The sequence below is a fragment of the Rutilus rutilus genome (assembly GCF_951802725.1).
Source record: "Rutilus rutilus genome assembly, chromosome: 1".
In the NCBI taxonomy this organism is placed as follows: domain Eukaryota; kingdom Metazoa; phylum Chordata; class Actinopteri; order Cypriniformes; family Leuciscidae; genus Rutilus; species Rutilus rutilus.
In genome coordinates, this window is record NC_140209.1 from 32,201,594 (window position 1) to 32,226,900 (window position 25,307).

At 46.1% G+C, this 25,307-nt stretch overlaps 2 protein-coding genes across 2 annotated transcripts in view; both read right to left on the bottom strand.

Moving 5' to 3' along the window:
* Positions 1-25,307, bottom strand: part of LOC311293084 (Fc receptor-like protein 5) — a 135,078-nt gene that overhangs the window by 34,986 nt on the left and 74,785 nt on the right. The window lies entirely within an intron of this gene.
* Positions 262-24,616, bottom strand: LOC311298712 (Fc receptor-like protein 5; the record flags this gene model as incomplete). Its single annotated transcript, XM_084421850.1, has 9 exons — positions 262-697; positions 792-1,034; positions 9,152-9,433; positions 9,515-9,685; positions 9,992-10,117; positions 21,859-22,131; positions 23,451-23,708; positions 24,304-24,339; positions 24,586-24,616. 9 exons carry the CDS (start codon positions 24,614-24,616, stop codon positions 567-569), a joined length of 1,551 nt encoding a protein of 516 aa, XP_084277976.1. The 3' UTR covers positions 262-566.

The following is a 25,307-nucleotide window of genomic DNA, read 5'->3' on the forward strand; positions in this document are numbered from 1 at the left end:
GAACTGGGGGAAAAGTTCCCAAAGTTTGGAATTTACAGGTCTTTGAGGCAGGAGCATCGTTCAAACAGGAGCTCACGTTAATAAAGAAAGAAGCCTTAAAACTGTTAAGTGAGTCTATCATTTTCTCTGTTTGCTACAATTTGAAAAATCTTCTGAGCATTGCAGCAATACAAGACAGGAAACTGAAAACTTCTCTCTGTTTATTGCTTTTATGAACTACAATAATGTTTAAACAATATAATTTGACTAGAAAAAGGCAGACAACATCTTTGTCATTAAGAAATGTGTATATTTATAAAGAGAAAGATACAGAGGAAGAGTGAGACAAATTCAATTCAATTGATTTGTATAGCAATTTTCACAATTCATATTTCTTCAAAGCAGCTATGCATATATGTAAGTTCCTAATAAATCCCTGGTGTCGAGCAAAAGGCGAGTGTGGAAAGGGAAAGTGTATAAAAACACATATAAATACAAATACATATAAATGTTTGTCCATATTTAGTGACTAAGATGTTGGTCAACAAAATATAATTTTTAGATTAATTACAATGTCTTCTAATAAATCACTCAGGTGTTTTTCCTCTCATTCTGCAGCATTTGTAAATCAGCACAACTGTCGCTATCAGATATGGACAAGCTGCCAGTGCAGAACTGAGTATGTGGAGGACAGAGATCTGAGAGTCTGAATGAGACCCTGAAAAAGAGACACACAAATACTTTATCATGCACTATATATGAACGAGGGCATATGAAGAAATAAATCAGCTCACAGTTTCAGTGACTACCACCTCTGACTGAGATCCAGCTCTTGGGAGACTCTCCTCTCTCTGGGTGTTTGCAGTAGTAGAAACCCTCATGTGACTTTGAGATAGTAGGGATGATCATCTCTGTAGTTTGATTCTGGATGAGTGATCCATCTTTATAGAAATCAGCTCTGAAGTTTGATAGGGTTGTATAATGATATAAACAGCGTAGAGTCAGATGATCTCCTTCAGTCACAGGATGAACAGGACTCTCCAGAATCACACCAACTACAGAAACACAGGAGACATGCAATATTTGAACAAAATTGTAACATAATAAAAACAAGACAAAATAAAAAAGAACTTTATATTTTCCACTGCCCACATGGTTTCTGTTTTTAGTGTATTGCTATGATGGTCTGGCTGGTTGTTTACTGGTCAATGTCACACTACAGTATATCCTGCTCTTGTTTAATAAACCTGTGTATTGATTGTAAACTGTCAGTGAAATGAATAAAAACATAAGCTAAGTTTCCATCCACTTGTCAATCGAATTATCTGAAGTTCGGTAAAAAAAACTCATGCGAATAAAGCTGGTGAAAGTGTGTTCTCTTACGAGAGGTCTCTCGTACTGCGTAAGAGTATCTTACGCTAGGGGAAAATCCTTTTTCCGCGAGATATTGAAGCCAAAAATTATCCTTAATTTTGTAATAATGCAAAACGCGTTGCGGCAGCATACAGACATAGGCAAGATGGCTCGCGCGCCTATTGGCTGTTCTGCGGCAACTGCAGCAACCTATCGAGCGAGGCCTAGCCTCAGACCCAATGAGGGTGCTTCGCGCCCGCTGCGTCACGTCCCGCCGAAACGGGCGTGGCCTAGGCCTATAAATACAGCTCGCAGGCAGCTGATATCTGATTTTTCATCCTTCAAGCGAAGCACACGCATCGCTGGATCTGGAGAGAAGCCGCGCCGTCTGAGGAAGCCTTTTCAGCGGGACGAGTCGTCACTGAAGTCGCTGGCCGCGCCGCCTTCAATCGCCTTCCTGCTGTGCTATCCGGCGCTCATATCCTTTCACTCTCTGTGTTGTGTGTGTGTGTTCGCCGCTGCGACACACACTTTCTAAAAGAGCTAGCGTCTTTTTAAAGATGCCTTCCTGCGATTCGTGCAGAGCCACACTCAGCGACGGGGACCGCCACGTGATCTGCGTTTCCTGCCTGGGTGAGGATCATGCAGCTCTCGCGCTCGCTGACGGCGGCTGCCCTCATTGTGAGCTATTGCCCATGGTGACTCTGCGGACTCGCCTGGCATTTTTCGCCGATACTGCACCCCCGCCCGCCGTGGCACCGCGCCGTAAAAAGCGCCGTGCTCAGCGGGTTCCGGAACCTTCTCCCAGCCGCCAAAGCTCGCTGGTTCGCCCGCCTGCTTCACCGGCTTCGTCAGCTTCTCTTCCTGACGGACAGCGGCCGCGGTCTGCCGCCGCTTCCGTCGACAAAGCTGTCGAGGAAGCCCCGCCGGGAGAAGATGATTCCTGCTCTATCCTGGCATCAGGCAGTGAGGACTGGGCGAGCTCTGAGGATCTCGCGCCCCCTGCCCGCGCATCGACAGGGATAAGAGCTAGCATTGAGACAGAGCTCATGTGCGTACTCGCACAGGCCGCGGCGAGCCTCGGCCTCGAGTGGTCTACGCCTGAGCAGCCTGCTCACAACCGGCTGGATGGGTACTTTCTGCCCGGGGAGCGCGTTTCGCCTGTGTCCAGACCAGCGCCTTTTCTTCCTGAGTTACACGAAGAAGTCGCTAAGTCCTGGAGCGCCCCCTATTCAGCTGGAATGCGCCCTTCTGTTTCTTTGGCATTCTCCGCTGTTGACGATGCCAAGAACAGAGGATACCATTCGCTGCCGCCGGTCGAAGAGGCGATAGCAGCCCACTTATGCCCGCCCTCCGCTGGACGGCGCGCTAAGCTGGCGCTACCCTCTAAAGCTTACCGCACGACGTCATCCCTGCTCCGCCGCGCTTTCTCCGCCGCCGGGCAGGCTGCGTCAGCGCTGCACACCATGGCCACACTGCAGATTTTCCAGGCCGATCTCCTCCAAAAGCTGGACGAGAAGGGACCAGATGCAATCTGCGTGCCAGACTTACGAAGTGCTACAGATCTCGCTCTCCGCGCTACTAAGTCTGCTGCACAGGCCATAGGACGGAGCATGGCCTCTCTCACCGTGACTGAGAGACACCTGTGGCTAACGCTCTCTGAGATGTCCGAGTCCGATCTTCCGTCAAGGTTTTCGCGGAAAGATTCGCCGAGGTGCAGAAAGCGTCACAGGCCATGAAGCACTTCCTACCGAAGCGCTCCAGTTCTGCAGCAGGCCGTGCGAAACCGTCTGCTAAGAGCTCACAGCCTCAGCCTCCTCCCACCGCCGCCACTTCGCAGCGCCGACAGGCCCGAAGCGCGAGACCGCGCTCTCGCTCATCCAGCCGCCGCCCCGCTCCGCGTGGGCCACGGCCTAGGATTGCGGTGAAGCCCGAGGCCCAGAAGTCGTCCTAGCACGCCTAGGGAAATGACGGTGTTCAAGTCCCGCTGCGGCCGGACCTCCACCAAAGCTCATCGCTCGTCCAGTTCCAAAAAATGCGACTGGTCCAGTGTTTTTCGCAGTCAACAAGTCGGTTCCACTACCCGCTTGCCTGCACACAAATGCCGTTTTCACGGCTACCCAGATAAATCCCAAAAAGAGTGTATTTTCTGGTGTCCCGGCCACGGCCGATGGTGTTATATGTGTAGGCAAAATGCCCACTGCCCAGTGCCCATTTCTCCACACAAGCACAGCCCGTCACACAGGGCTCGCGCACATGAAATCGACTCAGATCGATTGCGCATTAAACGTAGTAAATGTGCCCACTACCCAGTGCCCACAAACACTACGTACTGCATGTCTCAAGGTTTCTGTAAAAACGAAACCAACGTGCATTCACTCTGCTCAGGCGGACAATGCTCTCAGTGTTGTAAATGTGCCCGCTATCCTGCACCCACATCCACGCACAGACATGTCAGTTCCTACGGGACTCGCCCAGCCCTCCCCCTCTCGGTTGACCGCCGCAGAAGGGTCGAGCGCGGGCAATCTGCCCGCTGTTATCAGCGCGCCCTCTGCCTCAGATGTCATGGGCGCGATGCTTATGTTACAGCACACCGAAGCCCCTCTGTCGCTGAGCGAATGGAGCGCGCTTCGCATTCAACCCCTAGCTATTCATGCGGATGCATGGGCAAGGCTGCCCGGGGTTTCGAAGTGGGTGCTAGACGTTATAAAAAGAGGCTATCCGCTGCAGTTTCGCCGACGCCCTTGCCGCTATGCGGTGCGCATCGAAACCACGGTGAAAACAGAAGTAGCACATCTACTTCGAGCTGAAATTGTGAAACTTTTGAGCAAAGGGGCCATAGAGCCCCTCTCTCAAGCTCAGAGCGAAGGAGGGCTATACAGCAGATACTTCCTGGTACCGAAAAAAGACGGGGGTCTCAAACCCATACTAGATCTAAGGCAACTGAACAGGGTGCTTGCGAAGCGACAGTTCAGAATGCTCACGACCAGAAAAATCCTCGCGCAAATTCGCCGAGGAGATTGGTTTGTGTCAATAGATCTTAAAGACGCGTATTTTCAAATACAGATAGCGTCACGTCACAGGCGATTTTTGAGATTCGCCTTCGAAGGCCAGGCATATCAGTACACAGTCCTGCCGTTCGGCTTATCCCTAGCACCCCGTACATTTACGATGTGCATGGATGCAACGCTCGCACCCCTCAGACTACAGGGCATGCGAGTACTGAACTACTTGGACGATTGGCTGATTCTAGCTCAATCTCACTCGGAGCTCGTAGAGCACAGGACCATTTTACTCGATCACCTCGAGAATCTGGGTCTCAGAGTCAATTGGGCGAAAAGTTCTCTGTCCCCCAGGCAGATAATATCTTTTCTGGGCACAGAGCTGGACTCGCTGTCCATGATAGCACGCCTATCACCACAGCGTACACTGGACATTCAGCGCGCGGCGAGCTCTTTCCGCTGCGGCGCATCTGTCCCGCTCAAGAAATTTCAGAGGATGCTAGGTCTCATGGCCTCAGCATCATCAGTGCTCCAGCTGGGCTTGCTCCGCATGCGCCCACTGCAGTTCTGGCTGAAAGCGCGAGTACCACGCAGAGCGTGGGCCTCCGGTCTGCTTTGTCTAGGGTCAATCAGAAATGCATCACAGCTCTGAAACCTTGGAAAGTAAACGACTGGTACCAATCAGGTGTAAGCCTGGGGACTTCCTCGAGGGTGAAGGTGGTGTCTACGGACGCATCCACCTCGGGATGGGGAGCGCTGCTCGAGGGCAGACCGTTCTTCGGCCAATGGTCAGAACGGGAGAAGCTTCTGCACATAAACTGCCTCGAAATGTTGGCAGTAGACAACGCGCTGACGCGTTTTTGTCCCCAAATAAGAGGACGCCACGTCCTGGTCCGTTCAGACAACATGTCTGTGGTGTCCTACATAAATCGCCAAGGCGGCCTCAGGTCCCAGAACCTGCACAGGCTAGCAGAACGCCTCCTGGTGTGGGCTCAGCGCAACCTGCGCTCGCTGAGAGTGGCGCACGTGCCAGGGCTCCTAAATATAGGACCAGACAGACTGTCCAGGAACAATGTTCCGGCAGGCGAGTGGTCTCTACACCCACAGACAGTCCAACTGCTGTGGAAGAAATTCGGCAGAGCGGAAGTAGACCTGTTTGCGTCTCAAGAAAACGCTCACTGTCTGGAATTTTTCTCCAAGAGCAGTTCTACCAGAAAGACTCGGGAGATAAAATGATATAACAAGAGTAAATTTATTAATAGCTCAGCAAGCATAGTCTTTGGCGTAGGCCCCGTCCTTAGCAAGCAATGCGAGGGTAACGGAATCTGCAAATCCCGCCTGAAGATGAAGGCAGGGGCGCAGCCGACCCCCTGGAGGTAAAGGAAGGGACCATCCTGGTGGTGGTGGGGAGGATGGAGGGAAAGGACCATCTTGGAGGTGGTTGGGGAGGATGGAGGTAATTGGCGCCGTCAGTATCTGCGAACTCAGACGGATGTAAGTACCATTCTTTTATACTGAGAGTGTTAACACATGATTGGTTAGAAGTGAGTTAATTCATGACGCGCTGATTGAGTCTTCCTGGCAGAACTTAACGCTAAGCTTACATGGACGCGCTGGCTCATGTATGGCCCCACCGCCCGCTCTATGCCTTTCCCCCTGTCTCTCTCCTGCCTCAGGTGATAGAGCGAATCAGGGAAGAAGGATGCTCAGTACTGCTCGTAGCGCCGTTCTGGAAAAACCAACCCTGGTTCCCAGCTATGATGCAGCCCCGTGGCCAGTGCCAGTGAGGAGAGACCTCCTCTCTCAGGCTTACGGCTCGATTTGGCATCCTCACCCAGAGCTGTGGTCCCTTCATGTTTGGGCCATCAACGGGTACCCGCTGACCTCCCAAAGGGAGTGTTAAACACGATCACGCAGGCTAGAGCTCCGTCTACGCGACGTCTCTACTCCTCGAAATGTTCAGTGTTTTCCGGCTGGTGCGCAGCTCGTGGCGTGTCACCCCCAGACTGCGGGGTGAAGGAGGTACTCTCCTTCCTACAAGAGCTGTTGGATAAGGGCAGGACCCCTTCCACGCTCAAAGTCTATGTGGCGGCTATAGCAGCGTTCTCGAGAACAACGCTTGGTCAGTCAATAGGAAGGAACGATTTAGTTATCCGCTTCCTTAGAGGAGCTAGGAGACTGAATCCTCCCAGACCTCCCTCAGTCCCTGTTTGGGACCTTTCTACGGTGCTGGAAGCCATGAAAGGTGGCCCATTTGAGCCTTTACAGACGATTGATCTTAAACACCTGTCTTTCAAGACGGTGTTTCTTCTGGCTCTCGCTTCAGTGAAGCGCATATGGGACTTACACGCGCTCTCAGTGAGTGCGACGTGCATGGAATTTGTGCCTAATGACTCAAGAGTTATACTCAAACCTAGGCACGGTTATGTTCCAAAGTCCCTCAACACACCGTTTAGGGCACAGGTCGTCTCCCTGTCAGCCCTACCGGTCTCTGATGAGGAAGGAGACGCGAGCTTCCTTTGCCCAGTCAGGGCATTAAGAGCTTATGTGTCTCGCTCTTCTGTTTTCAGACAGACAGAGCAGCTCTTTGTTTCGTTCAGTGGGCGTTCTAAGGGACTAGCCGCGTCGAAACAAAGCCTATCCAGATGGATAGTTGACGCTATTGCGCTAGCGTACACTTCCAAGGGGCCTGGTCAAGTGGGATTGCCTTGCAAGAAATATGTATGGCGGCAGGCTGGGCCTCCCCGTCTACATTTATTAGGTTTTACAACCTAGAGGTTCCCGCCCTGCAGGCCAGGCTGCTGTCGGTCTAAATGACCAGTATTGTCTGTTCTGATGCTATCAGGTTCAGAATACTGCATCCACTGAGCACAGCTCACTGAGCGACCATAAAAAATATATAATATGGGCAAACTGTATAAGACCCACTTTCCCCATCAGTTCAGGCCGTACCCCGCCCTGTCTGTATGATGTAATCCGCGTCTAAGTGACGCTGTTATATGTGGAAGATACTCTTACGCAGTACGAGAGACCTCTCGTAAGAGAACGTACTCGGTTACTAACGTAACCTCGGTTCTCTCTAGTAGAGGGAACGAGTACTGCGTATCTTGCCGTGCATGCATACGCTCTGGTTGCTTCGCCGATGAAAAACCAGATATCAGCTGCCTGCGAGCTGTATTTATAGGCCTAGGCCACGCCCGTTTCGGCGGGACGTGACGCAGCGGGCGCGAAGCACCCTCATTGGGTCTGACGTCACGCTAGGCCTCGCTCGATAGGCTGCTGCAGTTGCCGCAGAACAGCCAATAGGCGCGCGAGCCGTCTTGCCTATGTCTGTATGCTGCTGCAACGCGTTTTGCATTATTACAAAATTAAGGATAATTTTTGGCTTCAATAGAGCATCACAGTCCCGCCCACAGCCCGAGAGCGCTTAGGTGCCGGAAGTAAATTTCCCATTCATTTCTTCCATTGACGTTTTGGAAAATCCGTATCTAAAGAGTTTTAGAGCATGTCTGAGGATAACCAGCTACGGCTGAACTCATAGGCATACAACATATTATTTAGAGTGAAAAAACGACGAGAAAATCCCCAAAAAGTCAAAGGTACAAGACTGTGTACATATTTTCATTTCCGAGCGAAGGAACTACTCATCCCATAAACCACCGCGCCTCACTGAAGTCGACTGAAGCCACAACCGCGAAAGAGCCTTTAGAGCGACTTTCAAATCTGACGACAGCCACGTGAACTTTTTCTTGTGCAGTTTATAGCAGTTCTTTCAGTAGTAATCGTGTAAATAATAGTGTTTTTTATAGGTATTGTGTATTGAATTTTATATTTATCATCATGTATTTTATCGTGTATTTTATATTGTGTGCGTGTGTGAAAAGCGGTTAACGATAACGTTAGCAACATGGTGCAGTGCTTTGTACCTGACTCCAATCACCGCTCAGTCGTCAACACGTTGTTTTTTTTTTAATGATCTTCAGTCTTCACGGACTTTCGCGGGGTTTAACCAGACAGTTACACGAGCTCCACCAATCAGATGCATCACTGTGGGATTGTGGGATTGTTCAGGATTGTGGGTATTGAAGTACTTCTCCAAGACATCGCGAATAAAAGGCATTTATCCCAAAACAAGGTTAGTGCCCCATGAACTTTTGGCGGTTATATGAGCATATACAATCGCTTAGTACAGCCGTAGCTGGTTTTAAGTCTACCATGTATGGTTACGTTTTTATGGCTTATATCCCAACTGTCAATGGAGAAATTGTATTGAATTTTTACTTCCGGCACCGGCTGTGGGCGGGACTGTGATGCTCTATATCTCACGGAAAAAGGATTTTCCCCTAGCGTAAGATACTCTTACGCAGTACTCGTTCCCTCTACTAGAGAGAACCGAGGTTACGTTAGTAACCGAGTACGTTTCCATCCAACGGCTTTAAAGCAAATAAAAACCTGTGCGTATGACGTCACATGCTGTTTTGCGATCAAATTGGTACAGTATAACGAATTGATTTGAGACATTTTAAGGTGTTTCCATTCATTTTCGCACTGAATCGCACAAACATTCAAGCAAACATTTGTGAACAAAGTTTTGCTAGACAAAATGGATTTATACAAATAACGTTTCCATCAGCGTTTATCGCATAAGCCGTATATCGATCAAGATCAAATCCGATGAGACCGAACGTATTTCATTTGAGTCGATATTCATGAAATTCAATCAAATTTTACTGTTTCCATAAGGCATTTTTCATTCGATATCACTTCATTCGGATAAAAACGTGTGGATGGAAACATAGCTATAAACACAGACTCACAGTGTACAGTGATATTAACAGGATGATAGTTCTCTCCAGATTCAGACTGACACCAGTAAACTCCAGTGTCTGATGGGACAGTGGATCTGATTGTACATGTAGATCCTGTTTGTGATCCCCACACTGATGATGAACAATCTTCCAACCGTCCGCTGTCTGTGTATCTTCTCACTGTCCATCCATCAGAGTTACTCTGGTCCTCACAGCTCAGAGAGAGAGAGACAGATGTGAAGTGTTGAGTTCTGCTGGGACTGATGATCAGAGACACTGGAGGAGAAACGCCTGACAAGACAATTACAGCTATAATTTGGAAATTGTCTTTATTAAAGATGAATCAATCATTTAAACTCTCTGTGAACTCACCAGTGACCCACAGTGGTTGTTTGTTGCTGTACCCAGTTTTATAGGCTGGTTTTCCTTTTTCTGCTCTGCACACATAAACTCCTGTGTGTTTTAGATCAGCAGAACTGACAGTGTATTTTCCTCCAGCTCCTCTGCTGCTGTCTAAGAGCAGCTGAAAAAAATCTCTGTAGTCTGTAAAAAAAACGGAAAATGTGCAGTTGTCACCATATAGATGTATTTTTACATGATTTGCCCTTTAAATTTGATATAACTTTATTAAATGTTAAAATATTTTCTTATATCTTAGCATAATATGCAGCTTCCTAACCAGACGGACACAGCAATGCTCAACTAACAAGCATTTGACATCCTGTTTGGTGACACTAGAACACTAGAATTGCACAGAATGCACACTTTACCTTTAAACATGACATTATTGATTTAATCCAATTTAGTTAGGTTGATTTATTCATACTAATAACTAATAATTTTTCTGACCTGCAGTTTCAGTGAACCAGCTGAATGTCCAGCCTGTAGAGGAGCCATTGACCTCACAGATCAGAGTCGCTGGATCTCCTTCAGTCAACCACTTCTGAGGAGAAACACTTAAAAATGCTCTGTGATCTAGAAGGGAGAAATCAATAACATGTTTAATTTTCCAGGTTTAGTGCAAGTTAAGCTCAATCAACAGCATTTATGGCATATTGTTGCTTAACACAAAAATTTCACTTGTCCCTTCTTTTCTAAAAAAAAAACAAAAAACCTATTGGTTATGTGGAGCCACTTGCATTAGAAGTGACTGGGACCTGAATGTATGGTCAGGAGCTGCTGGTGGCACTAGGTGTCACGTTTTGAGTGTGCTCATGTCTGTTTCTAGGTTGGTTCCCTTTCAAGGCGGTAACTCAACATTACGTCAGCTATGACGTATATGGGAACTCCTCCCTTCTCCATTTTCGCTGAAATCTTATGGGCTAACCTCAGCTGGGGCCAGCTGGGGCCAGCTGGCCAATTGACGCGAAGCATGCAAATACTGACAGGTCAGCGGGCAGTATAAAATGCATGGGCGCGAAAATTACGTCAGAATCTCTTTCTTCACGCTAGAAGTCTTATCTAAGTCATCGTGGAAGTTGCATTAGAGAACTACTCGCCCCTGTTTTTCCTTTACGCATCCGATGGCTGCTACATGCCAGATTTGTGCGGGTCCCATTGACCCGCCCGACCTTCACCAGTTATGTGTCACCTGCCTGGGCCTCGCCCACGCCGAGGCGGCACTCACGGACGACACATGCGCCTACTGCGCCGAGCTGCTAGTGTGCACCCTCAGAGCCAGAAGAGAAGTGGCTTGGGCAACAGCGGGGATGAGGCCCACTCCCGAAGACGAGTTTGACGCTGTCAACTTCGCGGACGATAGCTTCCGCCCCCCCCCCCCACGCCGTCGCAAACTTCGTCTCCTTCGGAGCTGGCGAGGAAGACGACTCCAGGTCGCTCTCGGCGTTGGAAAAGGATTGGGCGTCTCAGTCAGACGGCCCCGACCAAGAGGGCCCTACAGACCTCCAGGAGGAGCTCGTCAGGGTCCTCAGCAAGGCCGTCACGGAGCTGGACCTCGCTTGGAACGCACCTGACGAGCCTGTGAAAAGTAAGCTGGACTCGTGGTTCGTCCAGTCGAGCCGCCACCAGGCCGCATCGAGGAGAAGAACCCCGTTCTTTCCAGGCGTGCACGTGGTGAAGTCGTGGGCTGCACCCCAATCGGCGCGCACCCACTCTGCCACGCAGGGTTCATGGCCCACCAGGCAGACAAAGCCTATGCTTCTGCAGGGGAGGCAGCTTCTGCTCTTCATGCCATGGCAATACTCCAGGTGTTCCAGGCAAAACTGCTTCAATCCCTCGACGGCGGCGCAGCTGATGCTGACGTCATCAGGGATCTGCGCGCGGCAACTGATCTCGCGGTGATGGCTACTAAGCGCTACAAGCCATCGGCCGTTCCATGGGGTTCATGGTCATCCTTAACAGGCACCTATGGCTTACCCTAGCTGACCTGAAGGACGCGGACCGCAAGACACTCTTAAACGCTCCAGTCACTCCCTCCGGCCTCTTTGGTGATGCCGTGGAGTCGGTCACGGAGCGTTTCTCCGAAACGCAGAAGCGCACCAAGGCGATGAGCCACGTGATGCCCCATCGCTCACTCCAGGCATCATCCGCGAGGTCCCGCTCTTCTTCTGCACCTCGCCAGGCTCAAGAACCGGCTAGACAGCCCGCCGTGGCGCCCCACCCCGAACCGGACGCTCGTTTCGGCCAAAACAAGCAGTGGTCAGGGCCTGGAAGGAAACGTCAGGGTTAGAAGAGGAGCCTGCACCGCGAGAGAGAGCCAGCGCGCCATCCTCGGCTACCAAGCCATCTTCCCGACGGACCAATAAAGAGGAAGAGAGAGCGTGCTGGAGGCCCCGCCCCCAAGCGCCATGTTCAAATGCATCATGCCCCCCATGTTCCTACGGGCGACGATTGCTATGTGTGTTTAAATGCTGTTTGTGTGAGTTCCACAACAAAAACATGTATCCATTCACAGTCATTTCCCCCTGTGGCTCAGTGGCGAAATCAAAGGCTTTCACACCAGAGATCCGTGTTCGAATCCCGGCTCTGGCGGCAGATAAAAAAAAAAAAAAGAGCTTTTTCTTCCTCTTGCACCCAACACTGTGTCACTCGCCCTGTCTCAGAGCAGCGCAGAGCCACAACCCATGATTATAATGGCCTCTTGAGGGCGCGAGAGTGCCAATACCACACATTGCCCACCGCGAGCCACCCTCCCGCCATTGCTTCTAGCCTCGCGTGGACGGGGCTCCGATCAAAACACGCCATCAGTGGCTACGGTGGCCGTAGAGCTAGCGCGTCCTCTGTGTCACTTCCTGGACGCGTGGAGGGCTATCCCGGGCGTTTCACCATGGATACTGGGAATAATTCAGCACGGATATTCTCTCCAGTTCAAACGCAGACCTCCCCGCTTCAATGCCGTGGTCCTGTCACTGGCTTTGCCCCAAAACCTTCCTGTTCTGAGACAGGAAATTCTCAGTCTGCTCAAGAAAGGAGCGATAGAGCGTGTCCCTCCGAGCGAGCAGGAAAGTGGGTTTTACAGCCGCTACTTCGTGGTGCCAAAGATGGATGGAGGACTCCGTCCGATTCTAGACCTGAGACCCATCAACTGAGCACTTCACAAGCGCGCGTTCAGAATAACAACACTGAAACAGATCTTGGCACAGATACGGCCCGGGGACTGGTTCGCCTCAGTGGATCTAAAAGACGTGTACTTTCATATTCAAATAGCGACGCGCCTTTCGAAGGCATGGCTTATCAGTATTCAGTGCTTCCGTTCGGCCTGGCCCTAGCCCCCCGCACCTTTTCAAAGTGTGTGGACGCAGCGCTTTCTCCCCTTAGATCGAGCGGAATGCGCATCTTGAATTATCTGGACGACTCAAAAGATGTGCTAATCAGTCACGTGGAAACACTGCTTGGCCATTTGGATACGCTGGGACTGCGTGTGAAATGCAGAAGAGCGTGTTTTTACAGAGTCGGACTATAACATATTTGGGAGTATGTTTGGACTTGATGGCGATGCGAGCCCATCTCTCTCAAGAGCGCATAGAGGCAATTTCATCCACTCTGCGCCGTTTCATACCGGGCAGGTCTGTTTCACTGAGGGAATTTCAGAGGCTTCTGGGGCTGATGGTGGCGGCTTCTTCAGTGTGCCATCTGGGTCTGCTGCATATGCGACCGCTGCAGTTTTGGCTGAAAACTCCTCCGAGTTCCGCCGAGTTCCGCCGAGGGCGTGGTTTTCGGGCCACAAGCGCATTACGGTCACTCACAGTTGCGTTAGCACTCTGAGACGTGGAACAGCCCGGATATGTTCAGCCCAGGAGTTCCTTTGGGTATACGCAGCGCACCGTGGTCTCGACGGACGCGTCAACTTCAGGCTGGGGATTAGTTTGTCTGGGCGTACCTGCCTCAGGCCTGTGGTCGGAGTCACAGAGAAGGTGGCACATAAACCGTTTGGAATAATGGAAGCGGTGTCCTTAGCCCTACAAGCCTTTCGGTCGAAATTGGAGCGGCAACATGTACTTATTCGAACCGACAACACGTCTGTGGTCTCGTACATAAATCGCCAGGGCAGCGTGCGCTCCAGAGCTCCTTTCAAACAGGCAGCGAGTCTCCTGTTGTGGGCGAACCAACACTTTCTCTCCATAAGAGCGGCGCACATCCCGGTATCCTGAACCGTGGAGCGGACATGCTTTCGAGGAACGGGATTCCTCCAGGAGAGTGGAGGCTTCACCCAGGATCAGTTCATATGATTTGGGATCGATTCGGGAGGGCGGAAGTGGATCTGTTTGCCACAAGCGAGAACACGCACTGTCAGACATTCTTCTCGCTATCTCACTCCCCGCTGCCGGGAGATGCTCTGACATCGCGCTGACCGGAAGCCAGGCTTTACGAGTTCCCTCCGGTGAAGATTCTGCCTATGGTGTTGTGCAAAATCAGGGAGGAGAGAGCGTCAGTGATACTTGTGGCCCCGAACTGGCCGAATCAGCCCTGGTTTGCGGACCTGAGAGAGTTAGTGGTGGCTCCCCCATGGCAAATCCCTGGAAGGACCTGCTGTCTCAGGTGAACGGCACGATATGGCACCCCAGCCCCAAGCTGTGGAACCTTCATGTGTGGCCGTTGCGGGGACCCTAAATGAGCGGGACGCTCTGCACTCACGAGTGCTGAGCACACTTACGGAGGCGCGCCTTCTACCAGGTGCCTCTACGCTCTGAAGTGGGGAGTTTTCACGGAATGGTGCCAGGACATTGGTATTGACCCGGGGACCTGTTCCGTGTCGGATGTTTTGCACTTTCTACAGCACAGAATGGATTGCTGGAGTTTGCCATCCACGCTGAAGGTGTATGTGGCCGCTATTGCTGGTTTTCGTTCCCCGGTTGATGGGCAATCGATCGGTAAGCACGCTCTGGTAATCAGTTTTCTCAGGGGAGCGAGGAGATTGTGTCCTTCACGGCCGCCCTCCATGCCGCCGTGGGATCTAGCTCTAGTTTTGAGGGCTCTATCTCTACCACCGTTCAATCCCTTAGCTTCGATTGCGGTTAAGGAGCTTTCCCTGAGGACGGCCTTGCTTCTTGCTCTCGCCTCGGCGAAGCGTTTTGGAGACGTTACACGCGTTTTCGGTGAACGATGACTGCATCTGTTTCGGACCTGGCGACTGTAATGTCACTCTCCGGCCGAGACCAGGTTACGTTCCGAAGTCACTCAATATACCATTTAAAGCACAGGTTGTTTCCCTGCCCGCCTTATCTGCTGAGCCGTCAGCCTCGCGTGACGCTGATGCTCAGAGCGCTGTTTGCCCTGTTAAGGCTTTGCGGATGTAAGTTATGTGGATCGCTCGGCCGCCTTTCGTCAGTCGGACCAGCTTTCGTGTGCTTTGGTGAATGTAATAAGGGACGTGCTATTTCAAAACAGAGACTTTCTCACTGGATTGTGGACGCTATTGCATTGGCTTACGAATGCCAGGGGAAAGACTGTCCCCTCAACATCAGAGCTCATTCTACGAGGGCAATTGCTTCCTCATGGGCCTGGTCTAGAGGTATGTCTATCCAGGATTTATGTCTTGCTGCTGGCTGGTCTTCCCAGAACACATTCGCCAGGTTTTGCAAGCTGAATGTACCCTCTGTAGCGTCACATGTACTTCGGTGAGTTAAGTTTTATTCATGTGTTGTGAACTGTTATAACCAGCTATACAGTAGTTACCACGGCTGCTAACTCTGTGTTATGATTTATAAGGTTTATGCAGTTGTCACCGTAAACGCAGTCGACTCTGTGTTTAACCCTCGTGCTTGTGTGCTTATTGTGTTGTGTCTGCCCTATTCAGTACAGCCTTCGCATTCATTGCATTAAGATATGCAAATGTTGTTAGGGTAGGAGCAGGTGTCTCATTGGTCTAGTTCCGCCTATCAGATGCGAGTACTCTTAGCGACGCGGCTATTGGCTAGAACTGTCTTGCTTATGTGTGGGTGTGATTGACCCCGTTCAGGGCTTATCTTCACTGCTCTCACGGCAGGATTTAATACAGTTCCCATATACGTCATAGCTGACGTAATGTTGAGTTACCGCCTTGAAAGGGAACGTCTCCGGTTACTTTCGTAACCTCGGTTCCCTGAGAGGCGGGAACGAGACATTACGTTAGCCGCCGTGCTCGCTGTTTGATCAGCTGTGCTAGCGTTCAGTCGTGATTCTGATGTAATATTGCCCGCTGACCTGTCAGTATTTGCATGCTTCGCGTCAATTGGCCAGCTGTCCCCAGCTGGTGTTTGCCCATAAGATTTCAGCGAAAATGGAGAAGGGAGGAGTTCCCATATATGTCAAAACTGACGTAATGTCTCGTTCCCGCCTCTCAGGGAACCGAGGTTACGATAGTAACCGGAGACGTTTTCTTGTTTTGTTAATTCCTCTGTTTGCAGAGTGCTTAAGCCCTTTGTGTCTTTCTGTTCATGGTCAGTTCTACGTTGTATTTAGTTGGTTGTTCTGTTCCTGTTTCTAAAATTCTATTTTGTGAAGATTTGAGTTTATTTCTAAATAAAGACTGCTGCACTTAGATCCTGTTTCATCTCTGCTGCAACCAGGGCCGTCGCTAGTGGGGTAAGAGGTGGTGACAATTATAGGGGCCTCCGCTGCTCAGAGGGCCCCAGAAAATCCAGCAGTTATACTATATAGGCCCCTGTTGTATGATTAATTCTAATATTTATTTTAGTTGTATGCCAGAGATTTAAATGAAAACCAAAAAAACATGAAATTTGGTTAACATGACAAACATCAGATGGACTCAATAAAATTGTAAGTCCCGCCCCAGCTCGTGAACAGAACCAATCAGAGTTGAGTCGGCAGTGCCTGAAGTCAACGATGGTGGAAGAGCAGGAGACTGACTTGACTGAAAAATGTCGGGGAAAAGAAAACATAAATCAGGGAACCAGAAACGGCATGAAAAGAAGTTGAGGGAGGCCAGGAGAGTTGTTGTATCCCAGTCGAGCAAGACGTTCTTAAAAACAGGTTTTATTGTTATTTTGCAGGGAATAAGAAAACTACTCTCTACAGCCTGCCGGGTTCTGTCACTCTTCATTATTGGCGCGCACGACAATCCCTGCCTTTTTACACTATTGTAAATAGAGTTAAATAATTGATACGAGTCACGACGCATTTCATTATGCACCTGACCTGCCGGCTGATGATGTATTTATTACATCAAGAAAACACGAATACAACTCACTGCACTTGGATGAATACATTTATTAGCTTTATTTAATAATATATTACCAGTTCCATATTATCTTTATTAAAAAATAAGACAATAAATTATTTTATTTTTTTTATTTGACTGCATTCTTGGCACATCAATATATTTTCAGGGGGCCCCGAATCCTCTAGCTACGGGCCTGGCTGCAACCAACGCTGATACTAGGGTGTGGTTTCCCGAGGTTTTAACCCACACAGAAATGTCTTCATTTCCTAATGATTTGTTGATCCCTGTTTTTTTTTTGTTTTTTTTAATTACTCTGTCACTATCATAAAAAAAACTAAAACTAAAATGTGTATATGGTTTAATGTGCCTGCTTGTATAAACAATTGTCTTGATGGGAGGAATTGTAAGAATTGAGAAATTAGAAAATGCTGGACAGTCTGGTTGAAGACAGGACCTTGCTGGAAATTACCATTTGAACTCACCATTTGAGACAAAAGTCTCACCTCAGAATACATCTCTTTCCCTCTTCCCCCACCCTCTCTCTCTTATGCTAAATCACCTGAGATTTACACACAATCTATATGGTTTAAATGTTAACAATTATCATCCAGTTTTATAAATGTTTGGTATCATTTGAAATGTCTCAGTGCGACTGGTACAAAGGTCAAACAAAAAGTAAAACAAAAGATAATAAGGTTTTTAGGAGTTTAGAGATAGCTGGCACACAAAGGAAGGTGTCTCTAGACCAGAGGTCTTCAATCCTGCTCCTGGAGGGCCACTGTCCTGCAGAGTTTAGTTCCAACCTGCTTCAGCACACCTGCCTTTGAATACTCAAGCGATTCTGAAGAGCTTGATGAGCTGATTCAGGTGTGTTTGATTTGGGTTGGAACTAAACTTTGCAGGACAGTGGCCCTCCAGGAGCAGGATTGAAGATCTCTGCTCTAGACAAATGGTCTCCCACCCCCAATAGGTGTCAACTATGAACTCTGTAAATTACCATTGTTAGCAGATGTTTCCATGTGAAAGAAGTTTCTGTCTATATAAAGAAATGCAACGAGAAGATCAGGGCCGCCGCCTTTCAGTATTTCAGATTAGCCTGTGAGGCTGAGAGTAAGACTCTCAGCTTCATGTATAATGTTGGGTTCGCATCTCTTCTCTTTATTCCAGAGCATTTGATGTTTTGTATCGATTATCTTTGAATTGATTATGAAATTGGCATGATACATTTACCTGACATAATAAATTGTTACATTTGATTATTCTAACTGACTTTGACATTATTTGCATTAAAGAGTTAAAAGGAATAGTCAAACATTCGCTCACATTTACCTTTTCATTTATGGAGTCAGATGAATAACGAGAGAATACAAATTCAAATGCATTTAATAAAAAAAACTACTTTGCCTCAAGAAAAGACAGTAACATGTATACCTTCCGCGCTGGTCGGATGCCGGACTTTGGGCCGATCGAGCGCGAGTCTACAGAATCAATTAGGCCATACTGAGGTATGGTGCCCATTAGTGATCATTTTAAGTTTTATCATCAACTGTGATTACTTTCAAGTGTGATTTCATATCAGGCAACTGACTATAGCAACTTCTAAGGCCTATTGTTCTCTTGCAATCTGCCACTGGTTTGGGGGGCTTAAGCCCCTGATGTATTTTAATATGAATTCTTGCACTTTGTTTCATCCTAGACTGGTGGTGATGGAAAAAGAAAAAAAGTTGCTTTCTAAACATATGTAAATAGGGGCTATATGTAAGAATTTGTATTGCCAATGTGTGAACAACGAAACTTATGCAATGAGACCTTCCCCAACTTCCTAGGTTGTCTCTGAAATCCTGTAAACTGATTTTCATGTAAAGGACTTGAAAAATCAAAAGGACGTGATTTTTACTTGAGCTCCAGAGTGTGAGCCTCCCTTCAGTTCAAGTGAAAAATTGTACGAATCCTTATTGTCACGGTTCATAGATCCGTGTGTTCATTTTGCGTATTTGTCGGGTGCGTTTGTAGGTGTTGGGTTTGTGTGTGTGGTGGCTTGTTTGTTGCCAAGTAACCAGCTGATCACTCAATCAGTCATTCAGCTGCAGCTAGTCAGCTGCCTATATCTAGCTGGAGTGAGTTATGCTTGGTGTCGGATCATCACTCTTGTTTTGTTCTCTCACCTAGTTCCTGTATCTGAGTTCCAAGCTGAGTCATTTCTGCAATTCATCCGTGTTTCCAAGCAGCGCGGAGATTGTCCTAGAGTTTTCTTCAACCAGCTGTCCGGTCTGAGTTACCACGCTGTGTTTGATTCCTGTCTCTTCATCTCTCTCTCCTTTGGATCGCTGCTTTGAGTCCACCAGTGTATTGACTGTCCCTTCTGAGTTTTTTCCACTGTCCTGTCTATCAATAAACTGCCTTCTTGCAATTGGATCTACGACTCCCTTTCAGACACTTACAATGTCCAGGTCAGGATAATGCAGAAAGAGCCATTCTGTACTGTAATGTCAATGTGTCATGCTAAGAAAATGGATTAAATCAAACTATAATCTCACATAGCCAGATCTATATAGCCTCAAATATAATTTAGCAAACTATTATGTGTAATTTTAATTACCTCATCTATCTTCATGATGAGCTTGTGCAAACATATCCACTTCACTATGATCAGACGCTTTCGAACTGCTGCTTTTTCACTTTTTTTTTTTTTTGTTATTAAGAGGAAAGTGCATAGCATATATTTACATATTCAACTGTATTCAAATATATTCATTGCTCTCAGCAATGTGGGTGGCGTCTGGATATTCGCTAATAGTATATCGCTGCAAAAGTATTTCCAACGTCTTTTTACTTCTAAGCAAAGAACGAAAAAGAACTTCAGCATGAGTATATCGGGACATTGAATCAAGTTCAGTCTCTTGTAGGTTATGTGTACATGAGTGCAAACATGAGCAATAAGTTGCTGGCTGCAGTTCACTTAACGGCCACCGGTGTTGCTAATAACATTTGTTTTCTGAACTACATAAAGCCCCTTTTAAACAGACGTCTTTGACCATTTCGCCTCAATTGTTTTTTCAGCTTTTTTGCACCGCATTTTTAAAAGTAGTAAAAACCCATCACAAGAAACCTGTGCTCTTTTCAGATTTGATCGTATTTTTAAAAGCACAAATGCTTTCTGTGTGAACAACTTGTTAATTAATTTCCCTGCAGTTTTAAAACTCTTGGTAGCCTACCTGTTCCAGCACGGTGGCTTAGGTGGGACTGTCACTCAGCACGGCAGGTTTCAATATCAAGCTGAGCTTCAACTGATAACATGTCTAACTTCTTTGCATAGGTGCTGATCCCTGTGGGTGCTCGGGGGCTCTAGCAGGCACATAAATGGCCGAGCATCCACAGGAAAACACAAGATTTTCTCCATTAATTCTGGAACCTCTCTAATAGTGGACATTACATCAGGTCCCGACAGGTCTTAATTTGGGTTATGCGCAATAAGTGAAAAAAATGTTTTAAGCTACCATCCCAGCCACTGGATCTGTCTCGGGGCGGATGAGACTGGAGTCCAACCCTGCATCTCAAGCCCGGCAGTCCCAGCTCCCTCAAGCCCTGCGATCCCAGCACTCCCTAGCCCGCGGGTCTCGGATGTCTTTCCGTTGTCCTCAGTGCTTCTAGTAATGGCACCTGCCATTTTGTGTGTATGGGCGGCACACACCTCTCTCAACATGGCGGCATCTGTCACGGCCACTGAAGCCGTCTCTGAACTGTTTGTGCTCCTTACGGCCAAGGAGGTTAATTTTGGACTCTCTGTGCCTTCAGCTGGCTCTGCCACAGCCAAGGAGACCGACTCTAAACTCTCTGCACCATCTGTCGATTCTGTTACAGCCCCAGAGGCCGTTCCTGAACTCTCTATGGTCCCAGTCGGCTCTGTTGCAGCCACAGAGGCCAATTATGTACAGTCTCCTCCTCCGCCAGGGTGGTCTTATGTTCCACCTGCTCTGTCGAGGTGGTCTCCTGCTCCATCTGCCCTGATCCTCCGACTCTGCTCTGGCTCTCTGCTCCGCCACTCCACGGTCCTGGCCCTCCGTCCCTTCCCATGGTCCACCTCCACTCCAAAGTGGTGGGAGCATCACCCACCTGGAAACTTGTTTTGGGGTTTTGTTGGCTTGGGAACATCTGGAAGCTGGTCATAAGGTGGGGAGGGGGGCTCTTTTATATGTTCTCCATGTCTGGTTTGGACTTTTGTTTTATTTCTTGTTTCAGTGCCATCGCCATGTTTGTAGTCCTCGTAGTTTTTCATGTTAATTAGTCCCTGATTGTTCCCAGGTGTGTCTTGGTAGTCTCATTACCCCTTGTGCATAAATGGCCCTTGTGTTTCTCTTTTTGCTTGTCAGTCATTGGATGTAGCTTGTTTTTGTTTGTTCATTAATGTACTCTTAGCACTTATATCCTTTGTCTCTGCCTGCCTGCCCTTGTATATATTGTTACACTCGCAACAACACTCAAGGAAAGAATATGATTTTGTTTGGTTGATAATATATTTGCGGTCTGTGTGTTTGTTTTCACAAGACACAAATCAGTTTTGAGTAATTAATCCATCGGAGGGAGAAAAATACAGTAGGCTACTCTTGAACAACTAATAACTATAATATAATTATTATTGTCTAATAAGCATTTGTTGCATATGAATGTCACCTTGCAGAAACTTAAATCGGTGCCTATTCTTTCTTTGTGCTTAATATCTGTACAATGTGACCTTGTAAATATAGCTCTAAGGGTAAAGTAAATTATATGTAATAAATGAAGGCTATTTAAGTTATTTGTGCATTTAACATGTATCTCTTCATATAGCAAAACCCCAGCTGTGGCATGTATTTTAAAGATCTAAACCTCAAAGCTTCTTGACACACTGCATATTGTTTAGAAACCTGCAGATTAGGCATTCATTACTACACAATTCAACGAATTTTATTAGCACCCTCTCTGAACTGTTAAGCACCCCTTATAGCATCCACAACATCCAAAATTCTGTTGGTTGAGCTTAACTTGTAATGAACCTGGAATATTCCTTTAAACTTGTATAAACTTCATAGCTGTATGAAGAGATGATCAAACTCACCTGATACTGACAGTGTAAGATCATCACTGAGATGTGAGCTGCGTGATCCTTCAGTCTCTGTCCCATAACAGAAGTATTTACCTGCGTCAGACTCAGTAACAGAACTGAATGTGTGTTCCTGTCGTTCACTGAAAACACTGGTTGAACCGTCTTTATACCAGTTGTACTGCCAGCTAGTGACTCCTCCATCATATATGTCACATCTGAGAGTGACTGTCTCTCCACCAAATATGTGTCTATCAGGTTTAATGGTCACTCTGGGTTTTGGTTTTTCTGCACAATAACAATTCACAATGAAAATAATGTGATAAAATAATAAAAAAGTAAATACTAAAATGTGCTGCTTTCACTGTACAAACTGTTACTTGATTGTAAAAAGCATGCTAAATCAGGTTAGACTAAAGTGTTGTTCTCTATAGCTTTTATAGCCAGTTATTAAGGCTTTTCACACCTGAAATGATTAACCCTGTGTCATTCCAGGTAAATGGGATTGATTACCTTGCTTCATATGTTACATTGCTCATAATTTATCCAGGGTTACAATTAATCCTGGGTATTAAACTGTTGTTTCACACTGTTCATTCCTAAATCCTGGGTTAATATCCTTATTTGCATATTTGCAGTGTCACTTACTGAACGGACGGCACACACGTTTACATAAAGGCTCTAGCATTGCACATCTTCATATTGACTTTACGTTTATCATGAATGGACTTTTCGGACTATAAAGGTCAGAATGAAAGTCTTTTCTTTTTCTTTTTTTTGTCACGTTTTCTGTCACCATTTGACATTTGTGAGTGTCCAAAGCATGTGAATATGAGGCAAACGATGCTAACCCCGCTTCTAAGGGACATTTACGAGACCTCGTTTTCAGCTAAAAATGCAGATATTAACAGTAAGAAAGAAAGGGGGGCATGCGTTATAAGAATTACACAAATCAACACAATATAAAAAAATTTCATCATGAAAAATTGAAGGTCCCTTACAACAGACTCAATGATGATATATGTTTTCGAAGTGTTTGTGTTCAAAGGTTTTGACATTTTCTTAAAGGAAGTAAAAAGGGACTTTATATCAGATGAGAACATTCTATAAAATTGGGATTACAGTGAATGTTTCTGGCTTTGTGAACATGAAAATTAAAAAAAGAAGTGTGAAGTCCGCACACTGAAAATAGCTGATCCTACTAATAATAGCTAAATTTATTAGTAGTAGCCTGCAATGTTTCGACCATCAGGTCTTCATCAGGCACAATGAAAATTACATGAAAATGAAAATTCACGTAAACATGAAAATTACCCAGAAGACAAAGTACCCTAATAACACAGTATTATCAAGATTAACACACTTAGAATGAAAATCGAACAAAACAATGATAGCTTATGTAATTTGTGTCTATATTGTGCGTTCGGCTCGAGTACACTGTAGTAAAATAATGTGTATGTGCCTAGGCACGTAGTCTTTCTTAACAAAGTGACATTGCCAACTACTTGTCTGGCATGCATAATAGGCTACATCATTATTAGTCATTTCCCCAGGGTTAATAAAGATAGCGCAGTGTGAAAAGCCCTATGTCTTACGAAAATACTTGCCATGTATTGTCACTGCTACTGGTTCGCTGTAATCTGTGTAATTTCCTCCTCTTCGTGCTCTGCATCTGTACTCTCCTCCATCAGAGACTTTCACACGACTGATTGTTATAGTTTCAGCTTCAGTAGATTCAGTGTTTGAGTCTTTACTCCAGAGAAACTCCCATCCAGTTATTTTATCCAGCTCACATCTCAGAGTAACTGAGTCTCCAGTGAACACTGAACTCTGTGGCTCAACAGTCAGAGTTGGTTTGGAAAAATCTGTCAATATAAAATCAATGGGAATTTGGGAGCAAAAAGATGAAAAGATTAATCTGACGATTTGGTCAGTGACCATTGATCAGTGTTCAGGCTAGTTTCCTCTGGTGTTTTTACAGACACATGGATCATTCTACAACAAGTGTTGCAAACTATCTGTGCAATTTCATATTTCAAAACTAAAAAAATAGAAAAATATTATGAAAGCATTAATGGACATGTTTGATTACTCCCCTAAGTTTAGGTAACATACAAATATGAATTCATTTGGAGAACATTTAAACAATATAAATGTATTACAAATTATGATTGGAAAAAAGAAAATTGAGATGAATGGCAATTTACAAGAATATGGTAAAACGTGGCCTAAAAAAAAAGGAGATTCAGAACTTCCAGAAAATCTGGACTGTCCACCACAGGAGGTCAAATTAAATATTATGATGAGCTGTTTAATTTTTACTCAAACAAGGTTTGTGTTTGTGTTTGTGTTTTTTTTTTTTTTTTGAAACCCTGCTAACCTCAATCATAACCCTCATTTTTTCAGATGGTTTGTAAAATCTCCCATATGAGATCAAATTTATTAATCAAATTCACTCACCTTCAGTTTGTCCAGAGTGGATGTTTGAAATCAGCACTAAAACACAAAGAGAAAAAAATCATTACAGTGTGTACTGTACATGGAAATAATCAACTGTGGATTATGTGGTTTAGCTGCATTTCCTCTTAAATGTTCAGATTGAGTTGAGTGAGTTTCAGTTAGGATCTGAAGCTAACATTGTCAACTCGGAGAGTGAAAAAAAAAAAAAAAAAAAAAAAAATTGATTCTTATTTAGGATCAATTAACTTCCACTGAAACACATACAGAGGAAATAATACTCACAGAGCAGAAGAGGAAGTTGACTGAGCTCCATACTGACTGAATAATGACTGACGGTTAAAGACAGACTATATTAAATCCTTAAGACTTCCTGTCAGATCTTTAGGAACATAATGACACACTATAAACCCCAATAAGTTCATAGTACTCAAAACTTTTGCAGAAACTGATTACGTAATACATTTTTAGGTAACTAACTTAATTTTTTTAAGTTATATTTTTTTTAAAGTTACAATCTAATCAAACTTAAATATTTAAATTGTATTTAAAAAAAATTAAGTGCACCATGCATAAAAGCACATTTTTAGATTCTCCTTACTTAATTATTTTGATCCAGTGGTACTTAATCTAATTAAATAGAAATCTACTAACTCAAAAAATATACTTGTGTATAACCCACAAGCTAATGAAATTTACAAGTTAAAACTACAAAAAAAATTACTTCAGCTGTACATTTTCTTTTTTCTTTTATTCAGTCTTAAAATTGTTTTATACAAACATGTCAGAACATCAACAGCATTCATTTTTTTAAAACTCTGTTCTAGCTCAGAGGTGTCTAACCATGTGCCATGATGCGCTAAGTGACTAGTTTCACCACCTACCCAATAGCTGTAAGTGTGTTAAACAGTGAAATTACCTGGTGAAGTATTTAGTTGGAATGAAAACCTACATAGACACAGCACAAAATAAATACCTCTGCTCTAGCTACAAATATAACTAACATC